The 17,500-nt window shown below is 38.5% G+C and overlaps 1 protein-coding gene across 2 annotated transcripts in view; it reads right to left on the minus strand.

The window, feature by feature from the left end:
- The window catches only part of adam12b (ADAM metallopeptidase domain 12b), a 100,297-nt gene that overhangs the window by 36,331 nt on the left and 46,466 nt on the right, over nt 1-17,500 (minus strand). For both annotated transcript variants that reach the window (XM_058652315.1, XM_058652314.1), the window contains exons 4-11: nt 16,674-16,752; nt 12,682-12,758; nt 11,274-11,463; nt 9,807-9,872; nt 8,377-8,448; nt 7,790-7,959; nt 6,601-6,685; nt 1,341-1,489 (exon numbers count right to left, since the gene is read on the minus strand). In XM_058652315.1, coding sequence (XP_058508298.1) covers nt 1,341-1,489; nt 6,601-6,685; nt 7,790-7,959; nt 8,377-8,448; nt 9,807-9,872; nt 11,274-11,463; nt 12,682-12,758; nt 16,674-16,752 — 888 coding nt within the window. The remainder of the gene's footprint in view (nt 1-1,340; nt 1,490-6,600; nt 6,686-7,789; nt 7,960-8,376; nt 8,449-9,806; nt 9,873-11,273; nt 11,464-12,681; nt 12,759-16,673; nt 16,753-17,500) is intronic.

The following is a 17,500-nucleotide window of genomic DNA, read 5'->3' on the forward strand; positions in this document are numbered from 1 at the left end:
GGTGGAGTTTTTTTTTTTGTTTGTCGGGAAAACTCATCAAAATATTTCACTACAAATCGTTAACTGCCTTTTTTCCCCCAGTCTTCTGAGCAGCGCCGTGGAATTTAACCCCACCACATTCATCTGTGGCGCTGTGGAGACTGGGACCAAGGGGAAGAAATCTGGTCCCGTGTCTGGGTTGGGTCTTATCTGCTCGCTGTTTACCGACAGTCACCGAGTCCATCACCTGCAGCAGCAGCGGCGGCGTTATCTCAGCGAGCCAGGCGACACGAGCAGAATAACGAGAGCAGCTGCTGCTGCAGTCGCCCGGCCAACCTGTGCCCAAGTGTGTGTGTTTGCTTGTATTTGTTACCTCTCTAGGACCATGGAGACCAAAACCTGGTCCTAATGAGGCAGAACCTCAATATTGGGGAACTGTTAAAGTTTAGGGTTAAGATGTAGAGGTTAGACATGAACTGGTTATGGTTAAGTTAAGTTCAGTATATCTATATATATATAGATATATACATACATATGTATGATTTTGCCCTACTGTACGTCTGAGGTCTGATGTTCACCAAGCAAGATTTTATTAGACTAGTTGATAAATTGAAAACTAAACTTGAATTGAAATGCACTGTCGATACAACTGCTCCTCTTCTCATCCTATCTCATATTTTTCTTCCTCATTTCTTACCTTGTTATTTGTCTCTTTTCATTTAAACCTGTTGAGGCAGGTGACCGTCCTCACAGAGTCTTAACCCTTTAACACCTAAGCCTCAAAATGTCTGTGTGGACGTTTCCAGAATGATGTTAAATATCTGGTAGTTATTTACATGTTAAAACAGTGTATTGGCCATTTACAATGAAGAAAAACCACTGTAGTTGTACATGAACACCAGATTTTGTGTGTTAAATTTGAAATTTGAACAGTATAAAATATATTTAAAATAACATTTGTTTGAGTTTTTGTCTCAAATGTCCAAAAACAGGCCAAAAAAATGGAAACTATGTACAGGCGTTTTTCCAACTCTCTCCTCTCTGGTGACACAGATGCTGATTCGCCGGCTTCCAGCAACAGTGCAAATGAAATTACCGTAATAACCACATGTTGGCATGTGCAACTTCTCAGCTTTCAGAAACTGTTGGAATTGTGCCCATATGGCACAAATTGTCGCATAATTACAGTAACGCAAAGTGCACGCTCTGTGTTAAAGGGTTAAGTTACTTTCACACATTTCATTTGGATTATAGCAGCACATACAACATATCGTTTACTTCTTGAATATTAACCATGAAGGTTGTACAATCTATTGTCTTTTAGGAGGAGAAACAGGAGAAAGAAAAAACCAGGCACTCACCCTGTGGAGGGGGTCATTATGCAGCCTCCACGGTCCACCGTCATCCTGCAGCCACAGCCGCGCTCCGGGGTGTCGTGGTTCATGCCAAAGTTGTGTCCCAACTCGTGTGCCAAAGTCACGGCTGCACCCAGTGGGTTCTCGGAGTGATCCTGCAATGGAAAGAAAGGTGGTGTGACACAAAACATGAGAAACACGCCAGCTACTGTACATGTAATCTTCTCTAATGCGAGTTCAATCAAAGGCTATAAAACCATGGAAAGTTCAAAAGAAGACAATTTATGAGCAGAATGTTCCTCAAACCGTCCCAATTCCCCTCTTTCATCCCTGCTTCATTACTCATTCTCCTCATGGAGCCAGAATTCAGCTGCCAATACGTTACCCCCGCAGATCCAATCATACAAAACAGGTACCGCAAGACGCCGCCATGAACCGGCAGCCATGTGACTCCCGACCACATTGATAAGCAGGAGAAGTGCCCGACACAAGATAGGAGACGGGTGGAAAATAACAAGAGAGAGGCAGAGAGTTTGTGTGTCGACTCGTTTTTTGTGATGAATAAAGTCAGTGTTGTAAATATGAATGTGACTGAAGTCAGAGTGGAGAAGAAAAACACATCAAATCATAAATCACAAAAATATCGAGTGATAAATCCTACATGTCAATCATCATCATCAATACCCAGTTATTTGTTAATGAAAAGCAAATAATCCAAAGAATGTTCACATTTAAGAAGCTGAAACCACGAAACTTGTTTTTATTTTAACAAACTGAGTAACATTTGAAAACAGATGGTCATTAACTTAATAATTGATTGATATCATTTCACGAGAGGTTTCGCAAACATGTCTTGTACCAATATCATAAGAATATATTCTTTTTTAACACATTTAGCCATTAATAACCTCTTAAATATGATCTATTTTTCTGTTTACATGTTTATTTAGCATTTTTTCTATACTTTATAGCTGATATTAAGATTACAAAGCATATGTTCGGTTGCTGCCATATTTATACATTTTAACTGCCAGATAAACATTTGAAATACAGAAAATAAGTAAGATGTAAACTAATACCAGCAAAGATTTTCTGCCAAAACCCCACATTTCTATTCTTTTTTTAAGAAAACTAAAACAAAACAAAAAACAGTGCAGCTTTTCAACTCATACCAACAATAAACACATCAGAAACAGGGGGAGGTTTTTCATTATGAGAGTTTGTTTCCACATGATGTTTCATTGTTGTTGTTCTCCTTCTTCATCTCCAGGGCCTATTTACTACATTTTTTTATAAAATTCATGTTGTTTGTTTCGGGGCTTGTAAATTATTGGTTCCATTCCTTTAATCTCACTAACTATTGTATAATCTATAATCTCTTAATGCTAAAGAATGGTGTATTTGTTTAAATGTGGCTACAGGTATTACAACATAAATGTATTGCTTTTGTTCCGTAAGAACTTATAGCCAAAAGTATATTGCTTCAATCTATTAGCTTTTCCAAGTGAACATTTGTGGTTATTTTATGAACTTTTTCATTTTTTTTTATCATTTTAAGAGCTGTAAACTGCCTGAAACAGCTGTTAACACAAACATGTTTCCTATGTTTAATAAAGTACTGTATGTCTGTTCTTCTATACATCATAATAGATTTGTTGTTTAACATATTTTATCATGTATTAAACACATTTTACATTATGCGGAAGAGTATTAGGGCCACATGTAAAAACAAAACAAAACTGAAAGAAACTGACTTTAATCTCAAAACTCTGACTTTTTTTCCCTCAGAATTCTGACTTTAATCTCAAAATGATGACCTTTTTCCTCAGAATTATGACTTTAATCTCAAAATGATGACTTTTTTCATCAGAATTCTGACTTTACTCTCAAAATTATGACTTTTTCCTCAGAACTATGACTTTAATCTCAAAATTATGACTTTTTTTCCTCAGAATTCTGACTTTAATCTCAAAAATCAGATTTTTTTCCTCAGAATTCTGATTTTAATCTCAAAATTCTGACTTTTTTCCTCAGAATTCTGACTTTCATCTCAAAATTCTGACTTTTTCTAAGTCTACGGAAGAGCTTCTGTAGACATAATATTGGAATATTACAGGAATATTTTGGGAAAATTTATTATAATAAAAAAGTCCACACAAAGAAGGGTGTTACATGTATTTAGAGACAGTAAATATGAGTTTATACACATGTTGATGCCAACCTTGAGAAAAAAGTAAACACTGCAAAACTGGTGGCAACAAGCTTGCAAGTCAACCCTTAATAATAAGCATGTTTCAGAATGGATACTACTTTTCTTTTTTCTTCTTCTAACTGTGGTCTTCAAATTTCCTCTGCCATATGAATGAGAAAAACACATGGTGCCTTTGAAGGCGAGGTCATATGTCAAAGTTGAGGGCAAGCAAAACTATTTTGTGCTCTGATTACAGAGCGGCGCGATGACGAGCTTGCACCGCGCCTTAAAACAAGCAAGAAAAAGTGAGGACTTTCATCTGGTGCTGTCATATTTATCAGTCAGTAAGTCTGTGTGTGTGTGTGTGTGTGTGTGTGTGCGTGCGTGTGTGGTCATGGTTAAATGATTTCTCACAAAAACGTCTGCAGAAATGATGAAGCTCTGAGGAGTCATTACTCTGAAGCAGCTCTGAGGTTTTTTTGTTGTTTTGATAGTGGGAGTTTGATAGTGTTGGTGACAAGTAAGAAATGCTCGGCTACATGTGGGAAAAAATACTAAACTCCCAGAGTAGAATAAGCAAATAAAAAAATGTGCTCATTCTTTCGCCTTAAAATCATCACCCACACTTTTAACACCCATGTGCATTTACTTAGAAAACAAACAATATTATATTGTTTTATTAACAATATAACATGTGGTCCAAATGACGAATTTGAGGCCAATTAGCACATGGTATCGCATGGTTTGAGAAATGACTCGTCTCAGCTGGCCCTCTTCAGTCACTAACTGGTTACATTGTCTCTTTAATCTGGGTCCAAATCATCTGCCATCTGTTAAGCAAACGGGACAACAGACATCTGGAGAAGCCGCAGCCAACACAAAACACATCTATTAATGAGGGATACACATCTGGGCTGAAGTGTAATGGAATTGGGCAGATCACCACTTTTGATTTGGCATGGACGTCGAGTGCTGCAGCAGCAGCAGCAGCAGCAGCAGCAGCAGCAGCAGCAGCAGGAGGAACTCCAGCAGGCAGACGTGGAATTATTGAATGTACAATAACTAGAGTGGATGCACAATTTTGGTGTAAAGAAAAACAAAAAAACAAAAAAACAAAATAGTGTTTTGATTCAAATGTATGCGCTGCAAGAGCCAGCATAAACAACTCATGGCAGCTCATAAAAATGTAAATTTGGTTTTATTTAAATGCTGCGCCCTTTGATTTACCACCACCGGCCCTTTAAGAGATGTCACAGGGAAAAATTACTGAATGACAGCTAAAGGGCATTTCAGACAAATAAAAAAATATCCAAGGTTTGTGTTGCACTGACTACTGAATTAAAAGCAAAAAATTGAAGTTCCTGGTTATTATGTGTGAATTATGCATGCAATAATGAGCCGAACTGGGTACAACAAGTTACACACAGACTGTTTCAATAAAGCTAGAATGTGCGGATGCCAGGAAATGTGCCATTTATACACATTTATACACATTTACACAGAAATGCAAAAGATTAACAGCTCATCATTTTAACAAACCCTGATTTATCCATCAATCAATTAATCACATCTTATTGTTTTGCACTTAAGTCTCATAAGACTTGTCCATACAGACACACCAAAAAACATAACACAAATCATACTACATGATATTTAAGTCACAATACCATATCATCACGATATTTAAGGCAGGATATGATATTATCACAATATTTAAGTCACAATACGATATATCACGATATTTAAGTCACGATACAATATATCACGATATTTAAGTCACAATACGATATTGTCATGATATTTAAGTCACTATACAATATTATCACAATATTTAAGTCATGAGACGATATTATCTCAATATTTAAGTCCCAATGCGATATTATCACAATATTTAAGTCGCTATACAATATTATCACGATATTTAAGTCATGATACGATATTATCTCAATATTTAAGTCAGGATATGATATTATCTCAATATTTAAGTCCCAATGCGATATTATCAAGATATTTAAGTCACTATATAATATTATCACAAAATTTAAGTCACAATATTATCACGATATTTAAGTTTCAGTATTATCACGATATTTTAGTCACTATACAATATTATCACGGTATTTAAGTCATGATACGATATTATCTCAATATTTAAGTCCCAATGCAATATTATCACGATATTCAAGTCACTATACAATATTATCACAATATTTAAGTCACAATATTATCACGATATTTAAGTCACAATATTATCACGATATTTAAGTCACAGCATTATCGAGATATTTAAGTTACAGTATTATCACGATATTTAAGTCACAAAATGACATTATCTTGATATTTAATTCACAATACGATATCACAATATTGCGAGTATTTCCTAAATTGTATATTATGTTATACTCACACAACACTTCTAGTGAGAGTGAGCACTTGGTGCAATCTATTGGACTGAAACATCAATTGATTTTATTTATGCTAATCCATAAAAAAGTAATATTTTTATTTGTAACACAAATTTTTTATTGTTATTTATTTGGCAAATTACTTTAATTTCCTATGTCATAATTATATTTTCTAATGTGTGTATATGTGTGCGTATATTTGCAGTTTGTGTGTATATACATACAACTTATGTGATGAAATGTTGTAGAAAGATGTCAACAGGAAACTGTTTTGATTAAATAGTTTAAACTCCTTATTAAACATTAAAAGAGGCTAGTGAATGTGAAACATTTGTTCTTCTTTTCTTCTACATAAACTAAACTAAACAAACCACAACTTAAAGCTGCGTGTATCAGCACAACAGCTCTGTCTTTGGTGAGGGCGTGCACGAAAGTTGAGAGGCCTCCAGCACAAACATCATAATGTTTAAAATGATGACTTCCTGCCAAAATGTGTCCGTATAAAAGGTCCGTTTAGCAAATAACAAACACCTTTCCTGCGTTTATCGTGTCTTGATTGTGTTAGCCTGTTGAATCCCAACCAACAATGTCAGCGCTGATATAATCAGGCCACACAGAGGAAGAGGAGGGTGGAGACACGGGTTTGTTTTGTTTTTTTATTTATACTCACCATGACGATGCCTCCAGACTGCTCAACTGTGCACATGCTCATAATGGGCGCCATGCCAATGGTGGTGCCCTGGAAATAAACCCCGCTGCAAAGGAGAGAAGGACAGAGGCAAGGTGAAGAGGACATGGAGTATCTGCAAAATCATACTGTCCTGCATGTTTTTGTAATTTTTTTTATTGATTCTATGACTTTCTTTTTTTTTTATCTGAGAAAATATTGACCCAAAGTCAAAGTCTTATTCACACTCTCTCATCACCCTCCTCTTCCTCACATATACTTCACACACTGGTGTAGTGAGATTAGATTAAGATGAAGCAAGAGATAATGTGATTTAATTATTAATATTTAATTCCTCAGCTCCACGCCGATCACATACCCTGGTTGAACAGCAGAACAATATTTCTAATTTAGTACAACCAGAGGTACATGAACCACAGTTTGAGAACCTTGGCTGTATGTCGTGTAAACATTTGTTGCTTATGCTGTTTGTTTTATTTAAAATACATTGCCACGGTGATTAATTAATGGAATCCAAATAAAGAATCAAGTGTTTTAAGTCAAATTCATAGGTTCTGAAAGATTTGGGGAAAATATCTATACATATTGTTATTTATCTGGCAGATATTGTGATTGCTGGTTGACTTGCTTTTTCAAACAATCAATCGAACATGTGATGGAGCATTAATTTAAGACGCCATCAAAACATCAACTCTATACTTCAGCACATGGATATAAAGTTGAGAAGTAATTCTACACAAACTGAGAGATTTAATTATAAGGAATTCACTTATGCCACTTATCCACAACATTATCATAAAACAGAAGAAATTGCAGGCTGTAAAATTTAAATAGTCAACAAACATTGTTATCAGTGAAGCTTGTACTTCAATTGAACCCGTTTATGTAATTTCTGATGCCATATAATCCTCATTTTATCACAAATTATTTTTTACATACAGCTCCTTTAAAGATATGAATTGCCGCCAAAATGTACATAACATAATAATAATAATAATTTTGTAGACAACAGCATTTAAACTTAAAGTTTAGTCTCAAAATGATTAATTGTTTGCCCAACTATTTAACAGCATGTTCAAATCTCTGGGTAGGAGTTCAGAAAACAGAGCCAACTAAGACTATTTGTGTATGAGTGTGATTTTTGTTTGTTTGGTTGATTTAAAATTTGCACCTGATGAGCTGAGCGTTGTCGTGAGGCTTCTGAGGCAGTAGTTTGACTTTCCTCCAGTCCAGGAACTCGTGCAGCGTGGCGAAGGGGTCCTGCGTGACGGGACATTTGTCCGAGTCGCTCCACACCTCCAGACCCACCAGGGCCACGCGGATGTTCAGGGCTCTGTAGAACTGGAAGTGCAGCGTATTGATCAACACACACACACACACACACAGAGAGAGAGAGAGAGAGGGGGATTTACAGATCTTTGATTCCACCAACGATCAAACAACCTCCAAAAACACGTGTCACTTTTGTAACCTTAGTTACTCTGAATGACATTACACTTCATTATCATCCTTTTTTCATGTCTTTGCCACGTCTCAATCCACGCTCCCCACTCAAGCGCATTCATCCATCAACCTACAGAAATGTCTGCTATAGATCCACAGCTGTGACGGAGGTTTTAGACGGACTACAAGCAGCTGTTTTACTGGGCCGTTAATATATCTCGGCGTCATCCCATTAATCTCCGCTGCCAGCGATATTTCTATTTTAAAAAACTTTGATTTATCCGTCCTGTGCGGAGAGCAGAGAGGGTGTTTTACCTTGTCCACATAATTGGCTATCTCTGCCAGTCTCTGTTTCACCTTGTCCACGTCCTTCCCCTGTTTCTGAAACTGCAAACAGAATGACATGGGAACGCTGACAGACACAGCAGCAGCTTTGCACTGAAGGCACAAATGACACTGGATGACTGAATAGAAATAAACATGTAACATTATAACATTTGTTTTATGTCATCAAATTCTAAAGTTAGTCAAGGTTTGTGCTTTGGTGATATGAGAAATAGAATTCAGAGCGAGACGGCCTTCACATCCAGGGCCATCAATCATTCAGTCAATGTGTTGTTTTTGTACTTTAAACTTACAGTATTCATAATACACAGTAAATGTTTTCAGTGAATTAATAATATAACATTTGTATTTCTGTTCATGTAGCACGTTTCAGACTTAGCGAGTGCTTGACGATACAAAATACAACAAAATGAAGGTCAGAAATACACAATACACAAGAATTAAGTACAGGAAGTACTTCAGAATAATTGAAAATGATAAAACATTCAATAACAAAGCAGAAATTTAAAGAATATAATTAACAATGTACCATAATTTGACACCTAAAGACTGTAATACAATGATATTTGGTGTTATTTTGTACGTTTCTTTCTATCTTTTTACTTATTCCTTTATCATACTGTACTTTATTCTACTTTATCTTTATTTTCCTATTCCTTTGTGATGTTTTCCACAATAACAACAGAACATGTTTTAATCTGCATGAATAAAACTCCTTGCCTTTGCAATAATTACTTAATAAATGGGCTTCTCTTTTTATACAATGTTTGCAGTTTTAAAAGAAATATCTCACGCAGAATGACTTTGAAGGCAGTATTTAAAAAAAAAAAAAGAAGAAGAATTAATTCACAGGCAATATGTTTTACTGTGTTCGGCAGGTTGTCAAGCTGTGACCATCTGGATGTGGAAAAATCTCCCCGTGTTGGAAAGACGGATGGCTCGGCCGTGGTCAGCAGGTACATTGGCAGCCCTGAGCTGAGCTGTGCATGCAACACAGTAAAGCCAGAGCCGACTGTACATCCACCTTCACAAGTGCAGCACTGACGTCACCTTTGAGCCCTAAATCCTTGTCTTTGCCCCCCCCCTCCCCCCCCCCCCCATTTCTTTTCCTTTCATTCAGTTCGGTGGTGGTACAGTAGCTGCCATTACTATGTTTATATGGGAGAATCCTCTGTTGTTTTTCCTGTTTCCTGTCTACTCTGCTGGGGAATCATTCAGCACTTCCTGTCAAAACAGAGCTTCTGCCACCAGACCACACTATACTGCCCTCATTGTGACCTAATTCTGCGTCTCCACAGGGACCCGCTCTTCTGTTACTACAGCTTACCCTGCACTTTTTTAACCCCCGCCCCCCCCCAGCTGTAGGAAGTGGTTTCTGTGACTTCAGGGTTGTGCCTTACCTCTCTGTTGTCCGCAACAATGATCAGCTCGACGTATTTGGTCGTCTTCTGAGCGTGTCGTTTATGCTGGAGTGGAAACCAAAGACATTGAGGGTTACTGACTGACTGATGTGCAGAACTGTAAAAGCTGATCCAGTTCCAATTCAGCTTCCTTGCTTGCTTGCTTTCAGGATGCATGCTGGTTGGTCACTTCCCTATCCGAAACAGAAATCCAATTTGTTCAACACAAAGAGTGAAAGTGGCTACTTCCTGTTACCAAAAAAAACAGTTGCAGGGCTGCAACTAAAGATTATTTTCATACATAATAGAGTAATCGTTTGATTCGTAAAATGTTAAATATGTTGATCAAACCTGGAAGTGATGACATCCACAAACAAAAATTATTCAGTTTGAATGATTTCTTTGTTATATGGAGCAAAGAAACCAGAAAATATTCATATTTAAGAAGCTGAAAAATCTGAAAACTTGTTTTAATTCCTTACAAAAACACTCAATTTCAGCCCTAAACAGTTATGGGTGTCACCCGTCATGATACAAAAGAAGGAAACCTTTTCCCTAAAGGCCTAATATGTATATATTTTATGAGACTAACACCTAAAATTAAACATTAAATATTTTATTTAAAATTCCCAGAAATACCATAAATTGCTTCAACAGGAAGTAGCCAGACTTTGTACATACATAGCACAAATTAAGTGTGTGGTACAATCAGTAAGATTTTCCTGGTCAAAGTGGCAGCCGTTCATAAGGTAAATATGTTAAAAATAGTTGAATTGAGGTTAAAATCTGGAGTAAAATGTCATCAGCATCAAACACAACAGGCCAATAAAGCTCCCGAGGTAAAGAGATAAAGAAAATGATGTGTTTGACATCCTTTATTTTGGGATTTACTGTATTGATTTGTGACAGGACACTGATCTTCCTCAAATCACAAAACACAACTTACTGCTTTTAACTTTTTATAGGAAGTAAAAACAAAACAACAGCAAATAATGATTTAGTGTGTGAACCAGTGAGTATCTCATGTCCGTCTTAGCATTACTTCATTTAAAGATTATCACCCAAAAAAAGAAAGTCACTCAAAAATATACAGGTATTCTGCTGTTAAGAGGCTAAAAGGATGAGCTCGTAAAAATCCAAAAGCTCAGGTATTTCTTAGTGGCCATTAAATGCACTGTGACCCAAATGGAGTTTTTATGCTCGGGAGCAAAGGGGGGGGGGGGGGGGGGCAGATGGATGCTGCACCTGCTCGCTGCAAATCAGCCGCCAAAAACCTTCTCTGCATTGGCCGTGAGTGTGGAGCTCGGAGTGCAGATAAAACGAGTGTCAAGCCCAAAGCGTCACCCTGAGGGAACCAGTCCAAAGTCATCTGCTCGCCACTTTGTTGCACTTTGGTTAAAAGCCCATTTACCTTGTCATCTCAACTTTAACGCACAATTTTATATAAAGACAATATCAGTGTCTCACCCTCGTGTGGAAGGACTGGAAAGGGCTTTTGATGTGGTTTTCAGGAGCGACGGACGACATGTTGAAGCCGTGGCCGCAGGCTCCTGGGGTCAGTCGCAGTTCTTCCACTCGGTAGATGAAGTGGGACCCGGCGTCTCGACCAGACTCTGGCTCCATGATGAACGTCTTATTCTCAAGTGCGATGAAGCCTCTGCAGAGACGGCGTTTTTTTAGTTTTTTTAAAAAAAACAAAGCTTCAAAGGATAATAAGTAATCTTTCAAAAAGCTGGATTTGACTTTATGCTGATCTCTAATGGAATATGTGACAACTGAGGCCGCCCTTGGCCCGTTTTTACTGGAGCTGGATGAAACTTAAAGCGTTTTTTTTTTTTTTTTATCTTGGCAAGAGGAAAAGCACGCAAATCTTCCACGCTGCAAAAAAGTCAGCTCTCGGGAAATATAGGGGAAATATTACTTACGGAATATTGAACGTGTTGAGTTTTAAAACAAAATATGAAATGATAGACAAGTTTGTAAATTTTAATTATTTTTCACCATCGTATTGAGTCACTCTAGTGTCAAGCAATACTAATAGAATCATTTTAGATAATTTAATCAACTTTAAATCTAGGATAAAAGGCACTGTGATAGAGAATTGCTGTTTTGGCCTAGTCTCCATGGTAAAAACGTCTCTCACTCAAGGGACTTCCTGGTTAAATAACAGTTAAAAAAAGCATTAAATTATTAAAAACCAGTCATTAAACCTCAATAAGAAGTTACGCCATCTTATTTAGAGCAAAAACGCCAACTATTGTTACATAAAGATGCAAGATTTGATCTGATGTCACTTTTTTGCAGCGTAAACACCCGTCGTGTTGGGGTTGTTAGTTTGAGCTCTTTCAGCATCACAAATGAGCTCGGCCTCATTACACACAAACTTCCTTCATGAGCACTAGATCGAGAATATTTAGCCCCTAAATTGATCATATTTTTTTAATGTCCTTTGTCATTAGCTGGTGCCGCATCGATGGAGATCATCGTAACGGACTAAACATTTACATTTTCCCCTAAACTGTTTCCTTGTTGTCTAATTAAGCAGGAGACGACGATGCCGTGTTGGTTAAAGCTCGACTGACTCTTGTTTCTATGACGGTCCACTCACGCTTGGTCATTAGCGACAGCCACACACTCAATACTGACAAAATTAGTGCAGATATCGACTGTGGACAGAGACAATAAGGCGTGACATTTTCGAAATTTCTTGCAGGTCACAGAATAATTCGCTGACCGCACGCTTTAGAGGCTTAAGAGTGACTGTGGCTGTGGAGGAGAGCGACTTCAGTAAATATAAACACTGCCGTGGCAAATAGCACCTAAAGGTCAGCGGCGAGATGCTGCTGGAATCTGAATTGAAGTCAGTGTTTCTTACCGAAGGCCTGAGCAGGCGCTGAGGGTGACGTCAGAGTTTGGATGTGCTTGCACCTCTCCATGGTAGTAGCAGTTATTCTGAAAGAGAAATTTTAAATCACCGTAACATTTTGAATATGACATTTTCAAACGATGATTCTAACTTCATGTGTTATTTTCTGCCTGTTTTGTAAATATTCGTTAATTTTCCACTGTTTTATCCTCCACATAAGGGTCACGGCGGAGCATCTGACCCCCATCTGACATAGGGCAAAAGGCAGAGGATACCCTGGACAGGTCAACAGTCCATCACAGGGCAAACAGCCACACCTACAGTCAATTCAGTGTGTCAAATTAACCTAATCTGCATGTTTTTAGACTATGGGAGGAAGCCGGAGTACCTGGAGAGAACAGAGCGCACGGGGGAACATGCAAACTCCTCACAGGAAGGCCCTCAGAAAGACCAGGACTCAAACCGGTGATCTTAATCATCTTGGTGGGTCGCATTCTGTTTAAATCTGTTTAAATTTTTAAATCTGGCCAGGCTCAGCCAACTTCTGGGAGAGGAGACCTCGGGGGCTGACCCTGGACACGCTGGAGGGATTGTATCTATCGGCTGGCCTGGGAACGCCTTGGGATCTCCCCCCGGAGAGGAAGGGAGGGGGAAGGTTGGGGAGCAGGAGGTCTGGGCTTCCTTGTTAAGGCTGCTACCCCGTGACCCGGAAACCAGATAAGTGGAAACCACAAAACTTTTAAACGTGAGAACAGTTGACATACATTAAATGGAATGCATCTTGTACTAAAGTAGAAGAATATTGTGGTTTCCTCATACGTCCACATCCTGTATTCATAGAATCTGCATTTATTCACATTTACTGTGGCCTGAAAAACAATCCACATCTACTAATTTGGTGTCAAAAAAAGGGTTCAACACTCTTAACACAAATTTTTTTACAACCTCACCACACGTCCATGTTGACATAAAATTAATTAAAAGTTGTACATGTGTGCTAGATCAAAAAGAATTGGCAATTTCTTAAGGAAAACAGATACTGTAATCACAAGACACAGCAGTGTTTGCAAGGTAAAAGTAGACTTGAACATTGAAGCTTCAACCACTGGATGATTAAATGTACAGTATTATGCTGTTTTCTCTTTCTTTCTAAAAGCTGACATTTCCTGAGCAAACAAGCCTCTTGAAATGAATGCAAGGCTGCACTCTTTTTAAAGGGAGACGCAAGAAAATGAAATGGACGAGAGGTGACAGTAATATGGTGAGTAAAAAAAGGGAAAGTGGACAAGTGTACGATTCGTCAAACACGAGAGGATCAGAGAGGGAATGAGTCTTGATAAAAAAAAAAATTATCTCACTACACTGAGCATTCGTTGTTCCCAAGGACGAAATAAGCAAAAACAAAAAGTCATTTTTATAAACATCTGTTTGACGAGAGCAGCACATGTAAGAGAGCCAGGTGGTGATGGAATTAAGATTCATAACTGAGTATAAAAATAGAGCAGCTTCAACAACACAGCTCTGTTCTTAGGCTACGGTTGACCTACATTAGGTCACCTTCATGGTAACATCAGGCAGCAGTCGGGACTGGCTGCCTCCTTTTTTTTTTACCCCATGTCTGCATATCTTTGTCTTTTAAAGTAAAATACATAAAAACAAAATGTTTTATTTTTTAATTATTATGTTTCCACAATTATAAGACATGCTGAGATGGGAAGAAAACACATTTCTATGGAGTCCTTGCTAATGTCTCATTTGTCATTTTCCTATTTGTGTGACAGAACTACAGAGTTCTGTATCGACCTGTTACAATTCATTAAACCTCGAGGCTGGAAAAAAATGATTATATTCATGCCTGATTAATCTATAATTCTCCACTGATAAGTGGTGTTTAAAAAAAAAAAGGAAAATCAGTGTTTTCCAAACTTTCCAAACTTCCAGACATTCAACTACTTAAAGCATGTTTATACTGAGCTAAAAACTCAGGTTTAAACATTGTCTGCATGATCTTGTACGCCGGTTAATTTCATACACTGTGTGTTTACTTGAATGCTGGAGGAGGAGGAGGAGCAGCAGGAGAAATCTGTTTATTTTCACGGATTCCTCACAGCACACCTCTCTGTCTGCCGATCCATGATTAACACACGCATGGCTGAGTGCTCGCTTAGTTCTGAGACAATATGCTGCGACAGCGAGCAGCTGTGTGAGGTCTATCATAAACACAGTCGTGTGATGTGACCGCGCGATGCGACGCCTGTGACATCGTCCCGCTCAAAATCTGCATTTTTATCTTAAAGTTGGAACCTCGTTCACGTTCCTGACAGATGTCAGTATGTAAAGTTGAAAGTGAAGTGAAGTATAGTATGTAGCACTACCTGTGCAGTTCTGTGATTTCCTACAGGTGTTTCAGACATAATGACACTATCCCAGACTGACGGCCACTGATTGGTCAGAGTGCCGTCACAGGAAGAGACGTCCGACAATGCCGAACTGTAGATCAGTTAAAAAGACTTAACAATCCTAAAAATGTGGGTTAATCTCCAACAATTACCAGGGAAATGTCTAAAATCTCAATATTTAAACAAAGGAGTCTGGTGTATTTATGGACATCACTGCATCACAAACCCTGACGCTGTATTTCAGTCTGAGTCTGTGCTCCAGTAATGCACGAAGTACTGAACAAATACTTTTAATTAACTGACTCTAATGATTCAGTTACACTTAAAAACAACTGCTTTACAAGTCACTCGTTTGTGTGTTTCACGTGTAAAACGAGGTCACGGCAGTTTCATGCAGCCGTGCAGTGAAGACTCCGCCCACGTTGAGTGCGTTTGTAGTGGAAAACCAACCTAAGACGTGTTGTGCCGTGCCGTGCCGTGCCGTGCCGTGCCGAGGCGGAACCATAGTGGAAAAGGGCCGTGTGTGTGTCTGGTGCTCTGTCCTTCAACCTAGCAGTTATCAGGCAGTCGGCATCATGAGTGCTTTTTATTTTTATCCCCCAGCCAACTTTATTGATTGATGGTTATCTGGACATAGAGGATTTCAACCAATAAAAAAAGTTAAAAAGTTGTATAGGAAGTGTACCGTGTTTATATATTGTTTTATGTTCCATCCAGTGTCTTGTGTTCTTACGTCTGGTTTTGATTCTGACGTCACCGCTTGCAAAAATAACATAACATTCTCCTCCAAAGTGTAAATCACATGTTCACTGCTCAGTTTAACAGTGATGTTGTTTAAAAAAAAAAAAAAAGAGAGAGAGAAAACACTTCAAAAAAGAAGTGTTAAGCCTGAGGCTGCCGACACTGACGACCTGATGTCATGCACTGTAACCCGACATCTACACAAGTTGTACTAAAAATATCAACATCACAGACTTAAAAGACAAAACAATTCCTTAAGTTTTCATTTTGAAGAATATATTACTATACTGCATTGGGTTGTATAGAAGAAAATAAGTGAAAATGTCCTCCTGTACCTTCGTGAACCTATATTTAATTTGTGTTACTTATATGTTGTACCATTTCTTTTTCTCTTTCATTTATATAAACATGTTTAAAAAAAAAAATTCATGTAGCACAGTGCGTGACCTTGATATTAACATTTAATCTCAATTCTCCAAAGATTAAGGCACTTAACACACATAGGAAAACTAGACTAGATCATCCTCTCAAAGGGGATTCCACAATAAAATCCTGATGGCAGTGTTGGCTTGAAAACAGAAAAAAAAGAAGAAAAAACACAGCTTTTTATTAAATAGGCCAGAGGATCTCTGTGTGTGTGTGTGTGTGTGTGTGTGTCCTGCTGAGAAACAACCAGGGCTTTTTAAACATCCTTAATCCAATTGTTATCTAATGCCGAACAAATAGTGTAGATTTAAAAGAAAAAAAGGGCAAAAACACAGAAACAGGGTCAGTTGTTTTTTAACAGGGTGACTGACTGCAGAGCTGCAACTGCACGTTAGCTTGACCATAAATGTCAGAAGCACTCGAGCGGCACCGTACCGTGAAGTTGTGAGCACCAGTGACTGCACTTCCATCCTCCTGGTAATGTGTCTCGGTGTAATGGCTCGCAAAGAGACCCCTGAGAAGAGAAGAAGAAGAGAAGAGAAGAGAAAAGAGAGACAAACACATCAGACACTCAGGTATCTTAACATCACAGAGAGTGAATTGACTTTTGTGTAAAAGATCTCTGGACCTTTGATTTAAACTCTTTAAAAATGTCAATGATACCTAAACATTGGTGGTGTCCTTGACTCACACGCCACAGATGAACACTGAGGTCATTTATTCTGTGCATGTGAGTATTTGTAGAAGTATTTTAAACAGTAGGTCAGTGTGTGTGTGTGTGTGTGTGTTTCTCCTCAGGCCATGAGCAGATGGACATAGTGAGCTCCACCCTCAGCACTGCTGAATGAGGAGCAGGAACACCCGTCCTTTTTTTTGCAGCTGCATAATCATACGGACATTACTACTACTCAGTGTGGCAGCCCACTGCTCCTAATTCTAGGATGGGTCAAAATGCAGAGAATAAAGTATCTAAAATTAAAAAAAATCAATTAGGGTCAGGGTTAAGGGTTTCCGTGCACAGTGCGTACTGTGTGGAATTGTGCACAAGATCATGTTGGGTGTGGTTGGTAGGTGGAGTATAAGCCCCTCTCACCAAACAGAAAAAAACATTTCCATAACAGAAGAAGCAGTCGCAAACGATAGTCATCCGCGCCTCGACCTGGCAACCCCCCCAACCGGCTGACACCCCGACTCCCCTGCCCGACGGGCCTTTCAGCTGTGAGCCGTTCTCTTCTTCTCTGCGCGCTACTCCATGCGTCCAG

This window comes from Solea solea, chromosome 15, assembly GCF_958295425.1.
Source record: "Solea solea chromosome 15, fSolSol10.1, whole genome shotgun sequence".
NCBI lineage: Eukaryota > Metazoa > Chordata > Actinopteri > Pleuronectiformes > Soleidae > Solea > Solea solea.